Raw genomic sequence first — 18,709 nt, forward strand, 5'->3', positions numbered from 1 at the left:
TGAATAATGAATATTAACCATAGGACACAAGATCACAAAATCAATGGGCAGCCTGGTCAAGAGTATTATAGGAACTCTGAATTCAAGAAATGTTAGGGCAATGCTCTCAGGCATGTGGCATGACTCTTGGGGTGTTCTGCACAGGCCCAGGAGTTGGACCTGATAATCCTTGTTGTTCCCTTCCAAATCAGTATATTTTATTATTGTATGATATGTATTATGCAAATTTTGATGAAGAGAGGACATCTAACAGCAGAGTGAACTGAGTGTCTCTTGAAGCTGCTGCTTGGGAGTTGCTGTGAACCAGACAGGGGTTTGAAGAACACAAGAAGCCTCAAGAAACATTTGAAAATGCCTAGATACTTCGTCAAGCTTTCTCACTTATTTCTGTACTCTCATTCAAGTTTTTTATTTCTCTGAAAAAAGATATGTGTAGCATATTTTGGTTAAAGTATGTGCTCAGGCTGAAGTGTGAGCAACTTATGATTTTTCATTTTGTTTTTATTGACATGAGATTTTTTCTTAATATATTTCCCTTGTATTTCCATAGACGTTTGTTTCAAGAGCAATTTTCAAAAACTGAAACATGCCCCTTTTTTTTCTGTCTGTAAAAAAGTCTCAATTCTATTTCTACAGCACTAATATCACCTGTGAAGAAGAGATCATCAGTGATCAATATATTACGGCTCTAGCAGCACAAACCAAACCATCACCATGAAACACTTCCTGAGGTAACGTTTCTGTATTTTCTCAAAAGTGTAGAATTATTCTAATTACTTTTATGCTGCAATGAGCTAAGTGGTTTAACTGTTACAAGTATTACAGAAGGTGTAAACTAGTTTATACTAGGCTGCTTTCTGTTCACCTAGATTTCACTATTTAATTAAAGCTATTTTAATTTAAATTTTATTTTGCAGTTCTTTATAGCAGCAAAGAATGTGGGAACTGTCTTGTGGGATTGGAGCAGTGATGTATCAAATAAGTAGTGCCTGCTATGTCAGGGGAAAAGAGAAAAAATAGTAACATAGAACAGTGCTTGAAAAATGGTAGGTTTTTTTCTTTCCTGCCCTTGTCCATTATCTGGATTTTTGGAGTGTTGTTTGTGAAAGCAGAGATGCTTGCTGAAGATGTGCAAATGTTTTTGAAGCTGATCATGCTCAGTCTGCAGGAGAAATGTCAATTACTTGCTCCCACATATGACTTACAGTTATTCCTCTATAAACTAATTATAGAATGGGGGACTTGCAGACAACAGATGTAGGTGCAGAAAGCCCATGTTGTATTTGTTGTGTAGTTGGGTGGAGAGAGTTGAGCACTTCTCAAAACTAATACAGATCAAGGGCTCATTTGTGTATAAACCAAAGAAATCATATTCTGTCTGTATGGGAGGAACCTTTTCAAGAGGACTAAAACATATGCTTCTGTATAGAGCATCTGTCACTATATTTTTCTCCCTTTTTAGACTGTTTATAGCAAAGAAGCTTACACACTATGGATATCAGCATCATTACATCTATGTTGATCATCTGTAATGATTTTGCTGCCAAGACAGGACATAGCTTAAGCATTTCTGTGGAATGTTTGGGACAGCTTCTTCATGTATCTTGAACCAGCTGCAAAAGGGCTCTGAAAGAAGGACATAGACAGATCAAAAGTATAATGCAACTATTTGTTTGCTAACATCCACAAAACACAGCCAAGGCTGAATTGAGCCTTAATTTAAACATTAGTGTGCTCACCACCTGATAGGCACCAGCCAGGAGGGAAAGAATTGACCCTTGCAGCTCTGTGGCCCAGATCCTTCCACCAATTCCATTTGTACTGGTCTAGTGACGTAAAAGTTCACAACTAGCCTGACTGACATCCCTGCACTACTTTTTCCCTTTACAATTTTGTAACACCTCATATCAGAGCCTTTGTTCTGGAATCCTGCTAATTATTTCCTTCTCAACACTCCTGACTATATAATTTTTACTTTTTTCTCTCTACAAACTTGTTCAGTAGCCTGACCCAAGGTCACAAGTTGATGGCATATGGGAGTTGGTTCATGAGTCCCTCATAAATTGAACTCTACCATTTTGTGAGAAGAGTGGGAGCCTTTGGCTGGGATTGCAGAGGGTGTTACACTTGACCCCATAATATTCTGGTATTTTCTAAATATAAAGTAATTTTGCTCCCTCCTGATGGAGAAGCTGAGCTGTTGACAAATTCTAAGCTGCGAGCTCCCTTCCTATTAAACTACCTGTTCTGGTCACCTTTGCTCTTCTGACCCCTTGATGATTTTTCCATGTTGGAGAACTAGTGCTGTTTTGAATATGTGGGTTCCTGAGGCTATCATGGAGAAGCTACTTTCTACTTCTCTTCAGGTTTTTCTGAAGTCAGTGAATCCTAAAAGACTTGAAAAGTCTCACTGGTGCTAGATTCCTTTAAATATCTCCAGGGATGGTGATTTCACCACCTCCTTGGGCAGCCTGTTTCAATGCTTGACAATTATTTTTGTGAAGAAATTTTTAATGATTTTCAATCTAAACCTTCCCTGGCACAAAATGAAGAACAAATTCATATCAGAATGAATTCTGATATGAATTATTTCTGACATCTGAAATATTACTTATGAAAAAATAAAACTGTTTCTCAGTTAAATACTTAAATCTTTCAGGGCTTTCTCGTTTTGTTACAAAGGGGCTCTGAGAAGTCTGTCAGCAACACTTCTACTTTGACTTACTTACTAATTTATCTTAAACATCTGAAATAATAGCAACTTGGAGAACCAACAGTGGTAGACAGGAGTTTTTTCAGTAAATTCTAGAAATCTGACATCTTCTCTTGCTCTACTGCAAAGCAAACTGTAAGCTCTAGCAGATTTTAAGTGTACTGGAGTCATCAGATAAAATGAAAATCAAATCAGCTTAACAGCAAAAGCAGTGAATATGTGGAAAGCTGCTGTTAAAAACTATTCATATGTCTTCCCTAGTTGCCTCAGTGAGTTGCTCCTATGTCTAAATGGGGAGATAAGGTGCATTTCAGTTGTCAAGTCTGCAAAGGCACAGAATGAAAGCTATTTCTTGTGTTTTAAAGGAGGTAGTAGCAGATCTGTCTGTGGCAGAAATGGTGATCGGTATCTCACTTCTTGGTTGACCTTGTATACACACTGTAAATTATGCACATAAACCAAAGATAGTCAAGTTAATGAGCTCCTAACAGGGTTGTATCACTTGCTTACTCACCCATTTGGTCAGCTTAGCAGCCATGACTAGTGTGTCCTTCACTTTTCAAACACTAATTAGAATTCTCAGAAAGGAAATACTGATGTGTAATGCACTTTTTTCTGAGATTAATATGTCCTTAAGGAAAAATAGCTGTGTAAAAATCTTCAGTATCCATAGGACCTAAAATATGACACACAGGAAAGAAAATTATGTGTAAGTATGCTCAGTGACTTTTATTTCATTATTTTAAACAATTCGTTTGGGGGGAGGTGAGGGTGTTTTTTTTTGTTTTAGATTTGGGTCAAGGGTTTTGGGTTTTGACTTTGTTTTGCGTTTGGGGGTTTTTTGGTAGGGCTGGACATTTTGGCTTATTTGGGTTTTTTTTGTTTGTGTGGTTTTCTTTGGTTTTGGTTTGGTTTGTTTTTTTCCTTGTTTCAGGAGTCTGCTTTCTTTCCCCTCAGTTTTAAGTCCTAGCATTGAGTATCTAGATGAAGTTTTAATTTTATCCAGAGTACCTATGTTTGATATCAGCTCTGAAAATACTAAGGTTTTGAAATTACTGAAGGAGGGAATAAACACCTTCTATTTTATTAGATTCAGAAATGTTGCACAGTAATTAATCTCTGCTTCCCTTCAGGAAGTCTTTATGTTACATTAGACATGCATCTTGCTATTTAGGTGAACAGATTTCACAGGAAGGACCTTCACAGAAATATTAGACAACTTTGGGAAGTTTTGCACAATTTTGCTTCTGACAGTTTATCATGGAGAAGGCTGTGCTTATCTCTTAGAGGCAGTCACTTTTAAATAAAAAGCTAGATTTCATGAAACTGTTTTGTCATACTGTCATTGGAGAGAGATGTAAATTCTAACAGCCATCGCATTTGCCATTTTAATCACATTCTCCCAGCATCAACTGGCCTATTAGAGGGCAAACCTGGAAACCCCTTATTGAAAACCACTTAAATCCTTCCCTTTGCAGTGCTAGGGTGTGAAGCAACATGTTCTGTGCTCTTGGCTGGTTGCTGCCACGTGCTTTCTTTCCCGAGGCAGAGCAGCCAGTGCTTTGGAAAATAGAAGCACTGTCTCTGCTGCAGCAGTACTCGTACTTTGTGCTGGCTTTGGCTCTAAACTTCTCTGTCTTGCAAGGATCTGAGCAATTCTAGAAACCCCTTTCTTTGTCTTCTTTTTCATGGAAGAGAGCTCTCCAGAATCTCTTGAGCCCTTTTATTGCTGGTAGAGATTGATTCCTTGACTGGTTTTGTCACGCAGCATCCTTGGCAAGGGAACTGAATGTTGATTAGATATCTTATTACACAGGATTTTTTTTTTTTTTTACTCAAATAAATGTTCATATGTACAGTTTTCATGCATGTGTAAGCACAAATATGCAGGTCTATATAGCTGCTAGGAACACAGGAGGGAAAACGAACTTTGATTGAAATAGGAAAGAGTAAAGTGTGAGTCCCTGAGGAAGACCTTAATTTCTGCAATACTTCTGTTCTTAGAGCTTGCCTCTGAGGATATGAAATAATGCTGTACATGACCACATGAACTATTTTTTGTTCTGTACAGAGTGATGAGAACCCCCTGAGCCTCCTTTTCTCCAGCCTTCTTTTCTCTTCTGTTCTGAGAAACATGCAAAGGCAAGCAGGTGGGGAAAAAACCCACAAAACAAAGAAGAGTAACAAACTAAAGCAAAAAAAAAGGAAAAAAAAAACAAATAAAAACCAACAAAGCACAGAGGAGACTGAGTGGAGAGGAAGTTTGGAATTTAACTCTAAAACAAACCAGAAATTAATGCCACTGTGCCACAGTCAAAGCACATGGTTGTGCTTTTTTTGCGGGGGTTCCTGTTCATGATACACTGTGCTTTGTTTTACAGTGCATAGGGGCTAACATTAAACTTGTCTTGCATAATCACTAGTGTGCTTTTATTACAGGATTTCTGCAAGCAAGAACTCCCTTTTATAAGCTGCTTGTGATACTTTTTACATCTTTCATGTTACAAATGGAAGGTTTCAACTATTGTAAGCTTGAGACGGATAAGTGTTAGAAAACTGAAGGTACCCACAAAGGCTAACTTTCTTCTATAAGCTACCTAGTCAAAATTAGTGTGTGTTTGGTTTATTAGTAATAGCTGCTAAGCATATTTTAGTGACTCACAGAGGTGGTGTTTGTGTGCTGTAGTGTCTTGTTTTTAGTAGACACATTTTTATTAGTCTTAGTGCAAACCACTGCCAAAGCAGTAGAGAAAGTGGTTGCGATTATGTGGTCACAGCTCTATCCCATTTAGAGTTTTTCCTTCAATTTGCAGATTTGTCATTGAGCCTAAGGCAAAAATATGTAATTCAAATGCACCTGATACCTTCCCTCCTCTAAGTCCCTAAAACTTATCCACAACACACAGTATTCAGTTATCCACAATATAGTACTCAAAATGTTTTTTTATGGAATGTATTGTTGTGTTTTAGCATTGGACACAACTAAGTATAAGCATGAACTTTCTTAAAGCACATGTGGTTTTTACAGGAGCTATCTTGCTCATTAGAAGGAAATCTTACATGGACTGATAACATGAAGTAAAGTGAGTCTTTCATCTTCCATATAAATGAGCTCTCTGTATTATTTTCCTTTAAAAGAGACTTAACATTTGGAAACAAAGCAGACCAAAAGAAAGCAACACTAATTTCTACTACAAATATATGATGAAAATTCAGGACTTTTTTTTACCATACTCTGCCTTCCAGTTTGGTGTTTTCCTGTGCTTTTAGCCCAGTTACAGAGCTGAGCTGTGCTGATGAAACTAAGGAATGGCTATAGGTTTTATCTGAATTCCTCTTCTTGGTCTGGTGGAAGGTGTTCCTACCCATGACAGGGGGGTTTGGAACAAGATGATCTTTAAGGTCCCTTCCAGCCCAAATCATTCTGTGTTGATTCTGTTATTCTACTTCTGACTGTTGGAAACTTAAAGAATGTTTACTTGACACATGATGACCTTGCCTCCCGATATCTGGTGTTGTTCTTAATACTGAAGCTGATAACCTGCTGTGAAGCACAAATTAACTCCTCACAGTAGTGTGTTCTGGCATGTCTTGAGTCAGGGATGAGGGAGTACCCAAATACTTTGACATCGGCACCTGAAACTTTTTTTCTTGTCTAAAACTTGTTTCTGCCATGGGACAGATTCCTTATTCTTTAGGTGTTAATTTGTTTCTAAAATAGAGGCTTCCTGTTGAATAAAACCAAGGAGGTTTTCTGTGTGCAGGCATTTGGGAGTACTAAGTGAATTAACTGAAAGTCTGAAGATAAAGTGGATGCTTTTAAAGCATTTTAAATACTTCTGTGGATGTTTTCCATTTAGACATAAAATGTCTTTAGTTCCCATAGCTTAATCCCCCTTCAAAGATGATTAAGCTGAAGCCAACATAAAGCAGATTAAACTCCTGTGTGGACATTAATACGCCTTAATTCATCTTCCCTTCCTTGAACATCCTTCTACACCATGTCCTTCAGCAAGTTTTTAGGAAGTGATGGAACTCTTCAAGCTTTACATACACACATATATATATTTATAACTGATTTGAGTATCTGGAATTCAGTGTTTTGAAATAATCACTGTATCACTGTAGTCTATTGAAAAGGATAATAGAGTCTCCTAAGAAATAACTGTCCTTTGAAAGCACCAACAGCAGAAAATAATGAACTAATGATAAATATGCATACACACAGGCTTAGAACACAATGGACTAAATTATTTGTGAATATTTATTGGCAAGTTAGCATATCAAAGTTGTATTGATGTTTTCATATCATATGATATCATATGATATAATATAATTATATCATATCATAATATATCATATGATATCATTCATATAATATATAATATAATTTGTATAATATAATTCAAATAATATAATCACAGAGAGATTGAGATAGGAAGGCACCTGTAGACATCATCTAGTCCATCTCCCTGTTCTAGCAGAACCACCTGTAGCCAAGGGCCATGCCCAAATGGCAATGTTCCTACTACTAGTTCTTTGCAATATATCTTTTATGAGATGTGTTTCTGTGTCCAGGGATTGTGGGTGGATCCATGCACTGGATACATCCTCTTCATCCAGGAGGTTGACAGATAGTTGGGTGATGTGGCAGGATCTGTGCCATCATAGCCATAGAAACAAGAAAGCTAAATTATTTCCAAATAAGTTTTTTCCCATTAAAATATTGGTTTGGGGTGTGTTATGTAATTGTGGTAGCAATATGTGAGCTTTGGTAGCAGCTTCAACGCTAACCAAGTTTAAAATCGAGTTTTTTTCAGTTATGCAGCCTTTTTCAGGCTTTTGTAGGATCCCAGTTGAGCCTGGGAGGGACCTTAGCAGGTCTCCAGTTCAACCTCCCTCTCACAGCAGGGTTAGCACCGAGGTCAGACTGGGCTGCTCAGGGCTTTTTCCAAGGATTAAAAACTGACAAACGTCAAGGATTTAAAAACTGACAAAGGAGACTGCACAGCCTCTCTGGGCAACCTGACTGTCCTCGAGGGAAAAAGCTTCTCCTTGCAAGGCTGATTCTCTTGTGCTTCAGCTTAGGGCTGTTGTCCCTTGTCTACTGGCCCTGCAGGACTGTTGAGAGCCCAGCTCTGTTTCTTTCAAGATCTTCCCACAAGCACTGGGGCTGCTGTTAGATCCCCCTGAATCTTTGCTTCAGGTGGAACAAGCCTATTGAGGATTTCTTGCAGGACAATGGAGACTTGTAACAGATGCACAATCCAGCCTTCATGGAGACAGAATAATCAGCAAGGTCAGAGTGTCCTTGAGGGCAAGAAAAGAAGAAGAGCTGACTAAGAAGAAAAACAAGTCCAGGATGTGAAGCAAGACAGTGGGATGGAGCAGAGCACGACACACGAAGATGAGAAGTAATCCACTCAGCTTTTAACACTAGACATGTGAACAGTTAGGGCTAGCCAATCATGGATTAGCTCAAGGCGCATGAACAGTAGAACACAGTATAAATATAGCCTTTTTGTGCAATAAATCAGCTTCACTTGATCATATTGATCATGCTGTGGTGTCCCGTTTCTGATCCTCTGCATTCGGGTGAGCCCGACGTGATACCGTGAAGGGGCCTGAGGACAGCTATTTTGCTTTGGCGGGAAGAGTCAGTGACAGTCCTCGGAGAGTGGAGAAGCTGGTCAAAAGTATCCCTGCTGCCCCGGCAGGACATGGAGAAGGACTCCGAGTAGAGACTAAGTGAACTCATCCTGATCAGGTGAGCGGCCGGGGAGGAGATGGGGTCAGACCATGGGAAAGATGGGCTCCAGAAACTCCTCCAACATATCCTCTCTAAGAGAGGGCAGAAATATGATGCTTCCGCTCTGAAAGGACTTATTCACTGGGCTTGGGACCGCAACCTCATATCAGGAGCACAGGTCACCTTTGAGGTCCCAACATGGGAAGCCATGGGCCTCATGCTGTGGGATAGTGTTGTGTCAGGGGTAGCGAGGTAAAGGAGGCATCCAAATATGCCTCCTTGTGGAAAAATAGAGTATTGTGAACTATGAAAGCAAAGAAAAAGGCTGCTGCAGCAGCCTGTGGAGCCTTTGCCCCAGAATCAGATCCAAAACCTCAGGCATTTCCAGTCCAACAACTGTTTTCCACAACCTTAGACATTCCCACACACGGTCCACAAACCCCCAGTCTGGTTTCAGTTCCCAAACTGGGCGCTACTGGAACCAGGTCCCCGGTTCAGAGACAGAGTGAGGAAGCTACCTCCCTTGGAGGTTTGAGCTGCCAACCCAAGAACAAAGGTAGTCAGGAAAGGGGGGCAGCTGGTGATGAAGTATTAAAAGTAGTGCACTCATTATCTGAAGATGAGGCTGAAGAAGAAAAGACAGAGTCAGAATTTGCCTCAGTAGAAGAGGACTTAAAAGCTTTGGTAGATAATTTGCAACAGTTAGTAATTCAACAAAATGATCAAGTCACTTCCCAAAAGGACTGTTCTTTTGAAAAGACGAGCTGCCACCTGTTTTAAGCTCCAAAAAAGCTCTCAACAAACAGATGGGGAGGCAGATACCCACAGCAGATCAGATACTAGAGCTAGACCCTGATATAGAAGCCACACAAAAGATGAAGTGGAAAGGAGTTATAACTTAAACAATAATAGAGGGGTCTTTTCCCCCCAGTACTATAGAAGCCTTCCCTGTGGTAACCCAAGCCACAGGATGAGGATGGGAGCTATTTGATTAGAAGATACTAGAAAAATTGAAAAGCGCCGTTACACAATATGGCTTGAAGTCTCAATTAGCACAATTGTTATTGCAATTTATTTTTACAGCAGATACTTTAATTCGAGTTGATGTTCAAACCTTGGTTAGATTAATCATACCCCCCCACCAGCAAATTCAGTTTTATAAGAATTGGGAAGGAGCATGTAAAAAAGAGGAAGCAAAACTTTGGGCTCAAGGGGACCCATTGTTTGGAATCACAGCTCAGCAATTATTAGGAGAAGGTCCCTGGTCCACAGCAACCACCCAAACCCAAAGTATTGAGGAAGTTTTGCATCTAAGCCAACAACTTGCTTACAGTTCGATCCTTGCATTGCCAGATCGGCTGCATACTCAGGCTTTTACACAGAAACATCAAGGAGGAAATGAGGACTTTGATAAATTTGTAGACCACTTGCACAGAGCCATCTATGATGACCCCGACCTCGATCCGGATATGAAGCAGAAGCTGTTTAAGATGCTTGCCTTTGACAATGCTAACAGTAAGACTCGGCAGATTTTAGGCACTTTGCAAAAGGGAGCAGAAATTGTAGACATGCTAGAAGCAATGACCAGAACCACAAGGAGACAAAGAGCTGCATGGGTGACTCAACCCCTTCTGGAGGACTTTACTCACTCCAATCACCAACTGCTGGAAGTGCTGGAATGGACATGGAAACCACAGTAGACCTTACCATCACTGACTCTGCAGTACATCTGGTGGAGACTAATATAAAGGAATTTGCTGGATTCCAGCTAAGTGGTGAAACCTATTTTGAAGTTACACTTGCCAGCTAATGCTCTGCCCAGAAGCAGAACGTCAGCAAAAACACTGACTTCAGACACAGCTGGACCTGATACTTCAGCATCTGACAACTGAACAACAACTGAAATTTCTTCCACGGCTATTAGCAGATGTGGGCCAACTACCTGTACCTGGGGTAGCAGTAACCCGTAACGGTGGCTTACCACCACTTCCAACACAGGTTTTAAACCAAATTGAACAAGCTTGTCCTGTTCACAGCTATTCTTGCAAACCATGGATCAAGGTCCATGTCAGAGTCCCGGAATCCCTCTGGTTGCCCTGGCTGTCTCGAGACCCTGGTAGGGGTCTCAGAAACCCTTGCATGAAGTCAAAAACATCTGTGGCTTCGATTTTAGCCTGTGGAAAACTGACAACTCTGGATGAGGAATTGCAAGCCACAAGGGTTTGAGTAGTGTGATATTTGAATTACACAGGGAAAAGAAGAATTTTGGGATTTTTAGAATGAGGTTCAAGGGGGTACAAAATGGAGGAATTTGGGTGTGTCCTAGCCTTCTTTCCCTTCTTCTTGTCCTCCATGTCTTGGTGTGATGGTGGCACTTTTCTATTGGTTTAAGTTAGAGATTTGCTGTCTAACATACATGATAGGAATTAGTGAAGAAATTGTAAACATAGACACATAGTTTTGAGTATATAATGTGGGAGCTGCCCAGGGCTCAGGGCAGATGGCCATGGTGGACTTGCTAGCTAGAACTCAGCAGGTCAGAAAAGAATGTTTAGATAAGAAGAAATAAACATCCCTGAAAGCACAATCGAAAGCATTCCAGGCTTCTTCTTTGGCTGCGTCGGGCTAGGGAATGAGGACTCTCACAATCTCAAAGACTCTTTTCGATCTCTTGGTGTCACCCTGACCTAGGAACCCTGAGAGAAATTAATAGGTCCAGTGTGTTAAATGCAAATTGAAGTGGTGGCGACAAGTCCGTCAGGAAAATACTCTTTTTATAGCTTGCAGGACAAAGCAAAAATTTAGCTCTACTAATTTAGTTTGCAATAGATGTTTTAGTATACTTAATACACTTGATGTTGAGCATGTGCTAGCAAGATTTTTATGGCCTAGTCATAAAAGACAACCTCCCCCCACACCCTTTAGAGGGTTATTTTTACAATGTTGGAATTTTAGCCAAGGTTTATCCCTTATTGAAACACAGGCCCTCATGCAGTTGAGGTGACTGGCATGCTGGGCAGGGAAACAGATTGACATTACATCCATGGTGCTAAAGGAACTCACAACTGATGCTGATAGCATGTGTCATGATGTGTTGTAAGATAGGGCTGCCATAGATTTTTTATTGTTAGCACAAGTGTGACAAGGGCATGGGTGTGAAGATTTTGAAGGAATGTATTGCATGAACCTTTCTGGTCACTCTGAATCAATTCACAAGAAACTTTCACAACTTAAAGAAAACATGAAAAGTCTTACAGTTGTTGATAACCCTTTTGATGAATGGCTAAAGTCTTGGGGCATTACTGGCTGGCTTAAAGACTTAGTCCGCTTTGGCAGTATGGTGCTTTGAATGATTTTAGTAATTTTGCTTATTGTACCCTGTTTATTACAATGTGTACAAAGGATAACTGAACGTGCCATTAATTCAGTCTGGCTTGTGCAATAACAAGAAAGAGGAATTGTTGAGGATTTTTTGCAGGATTTTTTGCAGGACAATGGACACTTGTAACAGATGCACAGTTCAGCCTTCATGGAAACAATCATCAAGGTCAGAGTGTCCTTGAGGGCAAGAAAAGAAGAAGAGCTGACTAAGAAGAAAAACAAGTCCAGGATGTGAAGCAAGATAGTGGGGAAGAGTAGATGACCAAGCACGACACGTGAAGATGAGAAGTAATCTACTCAGCTTTTAACATTAGACATGTGAACAGTTAGGGCTAACCAATCATGGATTAGCTTAAGGCACGTGAACAGTAGAACACAGTATAAATATAGCCTTTTTGTGCAATAAATCGGCTTCACTTGATGATATCGATCATGGCGTGATATCCTGTTTCTGATCCTCCACACAGCCTCCTAGCCTCTCTTCACAGGGTTTGTGCTCCAACCCTACCATCTTCACTGAAATACATCCAGTTTGTCAAAGTCTTTCTTCTGTTGCTGGGACAGTAGCTACATAAGGGCTTTCTTGGGTTACTGTCAGTTTTGTACTTTGAGAAATTGTGCTGCATCATTGCTATGTAACAGCTCATCTTGGGAAGAACTGGCAGTCCTGAAGACAGGTTCTCAAACACCTTTTCTTCTGCAAGGGGAGAAGGTTTGATTGCCTTAATTTTCCTTCTTCCATGTGACATGAATGCTGTCAGGATGTCAAGTTTGTTAGGATAACCAAGCATTCTGCTTGGAGCAGGTGGTTGCTGAGGCAAAACTAAGCCAGGGTGTAATGTCTTCCTGGATTCTCAGCATCCATTATATCAGGGTGAGCTGCACTGCCTTCTCATGTAGTCCTGATTCACCAAAGCATTGGTAGAAACTATACAGCCTTTTATGTTAAGAGGACAAAGAGTTTTCCACAAGTACTCTTTTAAAATTCTGGTGTTTACTTATTCTGTGCTTCTAGCTGTAGTGCTTTTGTGGGGGGTGTTGGCTAATACTAAAATGCACAATTTAACATCTTTCATAAATATCTGTAGTGTGATTGCTGATTTTGCTCTGAAGGTGCCCTTAGACAATGGGAATTTGGGTTGAGGAAGTGCTTTCTGTTTGGGTAGTGAACGTGTTGAAACAAACTCTGCTCCAGACTCTTATTTTCAAGCTTCTTCTTTTGCCAGGATGTTTGTCCAGGTATGCCTGTACTTCTACTGCAAATGCTTGTGGCGCTGCCTGAAATTCGTGGTCAGGAAACTAACAGGTCAATGTGAATTGCAAAGGATCTGTTACAATACCAAACCTGGAGCTGCCAGAACTATGAAAATAGGTAACTGCAATACACTTAGTTCTGCATGCCTTTGTAACTTTCTGCATATGCTGAAAATTGTACATCATTACTAGAAATAAGTTATTACATTGATCCAATGTAAACATGCTTGTCTGACATGATGCTTTTGAATACTGTTCCCCTACAGAGGCATCCCTGAAAGGTTCAAAAAGTAAGGTGAGTGAACGATCTCATTATTCACCTTTTCTATGATGTCCTGTGCTGTTGGTTTGTTCAGTCTGCTGTTTGCTCACCCCAAAAGTCACTTTAAGGTTTGATATGACTTTACATTTTAGACTGAAGAGGGTCTTGTGTCTGCAATAGCAGTTGATCTTGTGAAGTTGGGTAGAATGTCTTGTGTTCTGGGGACAGGTACACTGTGGCACTGATGGAATCAAGGGAACAATTTGCCATCGTGGAGCTCATGAGAGTAAAGTGTTGTAATTTAGGGGTTCTTGGTTTGATTCCTCATACTGTCTTAGAATATCTGTAATCTGCAGTCAGTTGCTTGCAAGTTTAAAAGAGAAATTCAGTTTTTTATCTGGAAAGAAACTTTCCCAACTTTGTTCTCTCTTTTCCTCTTAAATACATTGATGGAGAAGATCCTCTTTCATTTCATCCTTTTACTGTACTGGTGGTTGTGCTAATCTAAGTAGTTCCCTAAGGCATTTGTGTGTATGTTAAATAATGTCCTTCAGCCTTTAAATTTTTTGTCACAAGAGTTAGTGATGTTGAAAACCTTGCCTCAACATTAAGAAAAATGAAGTAGTTTAGATCTTAGTTCAGCATAGTAGTTCCAAATGCATTTCTAGCACAAACAGAAAGGCAAAATCTTATTTTAAAAACTTGCATTTAAGCAACTGTGAAATTTTGAAACAAAACACAAGAAAATTCAGCCTCTTAAATTTTCAGATAGCATGTTGGTTTTTGAATACTGAACTTCTAGGGGCATTTCTACAGATAGCAATTACATATGAAAGAAATTAAAGAATGATTTTCTGTGTTACTGCAGCATGTTGGGAGAGGGAATGTCAAATGAAGGCTGTCAATTCCAGTGTAATTAGGTGAATGGCCTGAAGCTGCTTCTTGATCTGCACTAAGGCCTTTGATTGCCTTCACTGACAGCCACCACAACAATGAGATAAACTGACTACGAGGGCGAGGGCGAAGGAACTTGAGTTCCTACAGGGCAAGTGCTCTGAAATGAGTCAGTAGGGTTGAATAATTTGGGAAGATATGTACAGGTGTCGAGTTGGGTCTTTTGGGCTCTTAATGCAGAAGTTTCAGGTATCAAATTTACCACTGTTAACTTCTCTTGAGTAATAGCTTCTGTAGGAATTAATATGTATTTAAAACCTCTTTTTAGCGGCTGCAAACATCAGTAAATGTTCACCCTGATGCTATTGAAAAAACAATAGATGACATCATGGAGCTGAAAAGGATTAATCCAGATATAAATCCACAGTAAGTTCATGGTTTCCTTACAGAGCAAGTGGGATTTACTGATTTCCTCAGTTCTTGGGTCCATGGAGAACTTGTTCTCTATAGTTATTATGGTACAGAAGATGAAAATTAATTCTGTCTCTCAGCATAAAATTTTAATTTTAGCTTTGCTGTCAAAAAAACTGATGTAAAAATGAATGATTTTTTATGGTGACTTAATAAGCAAGTCCTGAATCTTTTATCGACCTGATTCTGTCTTAGTATATTGTCAATGAATAGATTTATGAGGGTCACTTCCCCAGGGATAAAACACCACCAAACCACAGGTCCTGGCAGGGACAGTGATGGCTTCTTAGAAAGGCTGTATGTTGCCTTGTGCCTTTTGAGTTAGGAAGAAACAATCTTGTTTTAGCTGATACAGATGTATGCTGGTTTGCACATTTTAAAACTGCCTTTAATTATCCAAACAGAAGTTTTAATGATACAACTGATATTTATTATTGTTAGCAGAAAATGACAAGCAAGCATTAAATTTACAACCATGTATTTCAAGAGTAGGTGATGATAACATTTTTGTGGTTGCCTTTCCTTTCAGTTCCTTGCTTAAGGCACAAGATGTCTAGGTCAGGAATTAGTAGGAGAAAAGTTGAGAGCTATATTATCCAGGTGATCTGTCTGAGGTTCACTCCTCTTCCCAAGCTTGAAGTTGGTATACATCATTAAAAATTAATATACATAAATTGATAACTGCTTTTCTTTAATTGGTCAGCAGCATCAACAGGTTAGGTGGTTCCAAGGTCTTGCTGCAACATCAAAACCCAAAAGCTAAGTTGGAAAATTATGGGTTTTTTTGTCTTATTACAGGAATCTCCCTCCTACCCCATCCCCCATTAAAAAGGCCTCTAACTGGGTAGTCTTAAAATGAGGTTTCACTGATCATAAAGGAAATAGAATACACTGCATCTCTCTAATTTGAGACAACTCTTGTGATGCTGACCACAGCCCCAAGAATTGAAAAAATGGTGACCCAACCATTAAAGAAAGGAAGAAAATAAGAGAAACAAAACAAAGAGAACCCCTCATTCTCATAGATGAGAAGCCCTGTGAATTTTTTCTGGGAGTGTCTCCTGACCCAGCCCACATGCTCTTCAAAGGGAAGGTGATGAAAGATCAGCCACTTCAGGCAGATGTGAGGCCTTTTTTAGAGGCTACCATCTAAGGAGGGTGTCACAGCGCTGGTACTTTGTGTTGCACAGGATGCTGATTGCTGAAATTCAGGGGAAAAAACCCAGCAATGGCAAAATTAGTGAAGGTGATGTGTGAGGAAAAACTGCAGGATGTAAAGGTGCACAGCTCAGAGCCTGGATTGTGGGCATCAGTAACTGCAATGTTTAGCAATCAGGGTGGTCCAAGTACTCACTTCTCAGTATTGGACCTTTGAGTAACTGGGTGGAATGATTTCAGGAGAAAACAAGAAATTAATTATGATTTTGTACAACACCAGAGATTACCCCCTGATTCCCCTCATGGCATGCCTTTGGCCTCTGAAGAAATGCTCTCCCTCAGAAGAGGGAGAGAGAGCAGACATGCAAATGACTTCTCCTTGCTTGAAATCAGGACCTTGAACATTAGGTTACATTTTTAGTGATCTGGTCTTTCTAGTACATTAAGAGATCCCACAAGAGAGCTAGAAAGCATGTAGTGACAGGACAAGAGGGAATGGATTCAAATAGAAAGAGAATAGGCTTAGATTAGATGTTAGGAGGAAACTCTTTATGGTGAGGGCAGTGAGGCACTGGAGCAGGTTGCCCAAAGAAGTTGCAGATGTTCCACAAAGAAGTTCCACCCTTGGAAGTGTTCAAGGCCAGGTTAAGTGGGGCTCTGAACAACCTGATCTAGTGGAATGTGTCCCTGCCCATGGCAAGGGGGTTAGGGCTAGACGAACTTTAAAGTCCCTTCCAACCCAAACCATTCTGTGAATCTACAATAGTATTTTTTTAAAATACCACACAGATGGAGAAAATAACCCAAACAAAAAATCATCTGAATTATCTTTTTTTAATCCAGTTGGTATTCATATGCTTAGCACAGGACAAATTGGCTTTAGACTTGAATGCTTGCATTCAATATTTTACTGCATTTGAGTCTCTCATCCCCTTTTCCCCTTGCACTCCCTCCCATTTGGTAAAATATCTCCTTAAAGCAGTGAGGAATGGGGGCCTGAAATGTGCAAGATGAGGTCACATATATAGATATATGCTCTGCCATTAAATTGGTCCTTATATTAAATTAATCATATTTCTGCTGAACTTTAGACATCTGAAATAGAAATTTGAGCAAAAGCAGGTCAACTGCTTTTCTAGACATGATTAAGGAAAACCCAATGCCTTGCCTTCTCTTGAACATAAAACACCTGTATCCAAACAATCTTGTTTAGAAGCTCTGGTCTTGTGTTGGATAGCAGAGACTTGAAATTTCCTGGGGTAAGGACAAGGGGACATGTGTCATACTGTATGTGTTTCTGCAGATCTGTATGCAGTCATTTTTGTTAATGTGGCATCTTTGCAGAGCTGAACTAGCATCCCAGGGCTGCTTGCACTAGCTGTTCTTGAAGGCTGTGGGCTGCTGTGAACTAAAGAGGAGAAGGCATCCCACAGTAATTTTCCTTTATCAATGCCTCTCAGATAAGTGTGTATCTTTAGCAGTAGGAGCAAGCAGGTTGAATAACCTGGTGGTGACATGCAGTCTACACTAACTATGGAAGCAGACAGAATCACAGAAAGGCTTGGGTTGGGAGGGAGCTTAATTATGATCTAGTTCCCTTGCTCCAGTTTTGGACTTGCCTCCATCTGGTGGAGCACCTGGAGCTGAGTATGGTGGGAGTGCAAGCCCAGGTACATTGCTTCTGTGCTCTGAGAACAGCCACAGCCAGCACCAGGATTAAAAGGAGGAGGTGTGGGACATCAGCACCTCACCCACATCCTATGTTTGGCAAGAACAACAAAGCATTAAGGAAAAGGAAAGGGGGGAAATCTAATTTGACTCTCACCCCCTCACCCGAATGACACTGTGTGGAGCTTTTGACTGCCTTTACCTAAAGTGCAAAAATGTGTTGTGCACCTTGTATCTTAAAAACATGTATTTTTTAATATAAAATTACTCTGCTTTGCCACAGCCTGTGTTCTGCTGCTCTAAACTGAGGCTATAAAGAAGTTAAAAATATTATGGCTGTGATTTAGTGATACTCTACAGCAATTCACAGTCTGTCAGGCTTTTCAGCTCTCTTTGAAATGCAGCCTTTCTGTAAAATTGGAGGCTATAGCTAGTGAAGCATGTTAAAAAAGAGGGGAAAAAAAAACAACAACAAAAAAAAACCTCAAAAAGAAACAGCAAAGGATGGAAAATACTGTGGAGGCTTTTCTGTCTGAAAGGGTTATAACTTCAAATGGGATAAAATCGCAGCATGAGAAATGGACTAATGCTGACCTCTCTGATTCTCTAGATTAACCATGGAATAATTTAAGTTAGAAAAGGTTTAAAATTCTGAAGCCCAACAGTTAACCCAGCACTGCCAAATGCACCACTAATCCATTTCCCTAAGTGCCACATCTACATGTCTTTTAGATACCTCCAGGGATGGTGGCACTACTTCTTTCCTGCAGTCTTTTTCAGGGCTTGACAACACTTTTGGTTAAGGAAATTCTCCCTAATATCCAATTTAAACATTTTCTGGGGCAACTTGAGGCCATTTTGTCTTGTCCTATCACTTGTTACTTGGGAGAAGAGACCAACCCACACCAGGCTACACCCTCCTGTTAGCGAGTTGTAGAGAGTGATGAGGTCTGCCCTGAGCCTCCTGTTCTCCAGGCTGACCCCCCCAGCTCCCTCAGCTGCTCCTCACAGCCCTTGTGCTCCAGCCCCTTCCCCAGCCCTGCTGCCCCTCTCTGGACACGCTCCAGCCCCTCAATGTCTTTCACGTAATGGGGGACTCAGTGCTTCGCCTGAATCTCATGGTCCATGGATCCAGACAGCCCAGATTTCCCTACAGAGC

General features: G+C 40.3%; 1 protein-coding gene across 5 annotated transcripts in view; it reads left to right on the forward strand.

Annotated features, from left to right (window-relative positions):
- ELMOD1 (ELMO domain containing 1) overlaps positions 1 to 18,709 on the forward strand; it is a 45,929-nt gene that overhangs the window by 15,001 nt on the left and 12,219 nt on the right. For all 5 annotated transcript variants that reach the window (XM_085575937.1, XM_085575928.1, XM_021529368.4 and 2 more), the window contains 4 exons: positions 637 to 731; positions 13,070 to 13,215; positions 13,364 to 13,392; positions 14,582 to 14,679. In XM_085575937.1, coding sequence (XP_085432063.1) covers positions 715 to 731; positions 13,070 to 13,215; positions 13,364 to 13,392; positions 14,582 to 14,679 — 290 coding nt within the window. In that variant the 5' untranslated portion in view covers positions 637 to 714. The remainder of the gene's footprint in view (positions 1 to 636; positions 732 to 13,069; positions 13,216 to 13,363; positions 13,393 to 14,581; positions 14,680 to 18,709) is intronic.

The sequence above is a fragment of the Lonchura striata genome, chromosome 1 (genome assembly GCF_050655825.1).
Source record: "Lonchura striata isolate lonStrDom1 chromosome 1, ASM5065582v1, whole genome shotgun sequence".
Classification (NCBI taxonomy): Eukaryota; Metazoa; Chordata; class Aves; order Passeriformes; family Estrildidae; genus Lonchura; species Lonchura striata.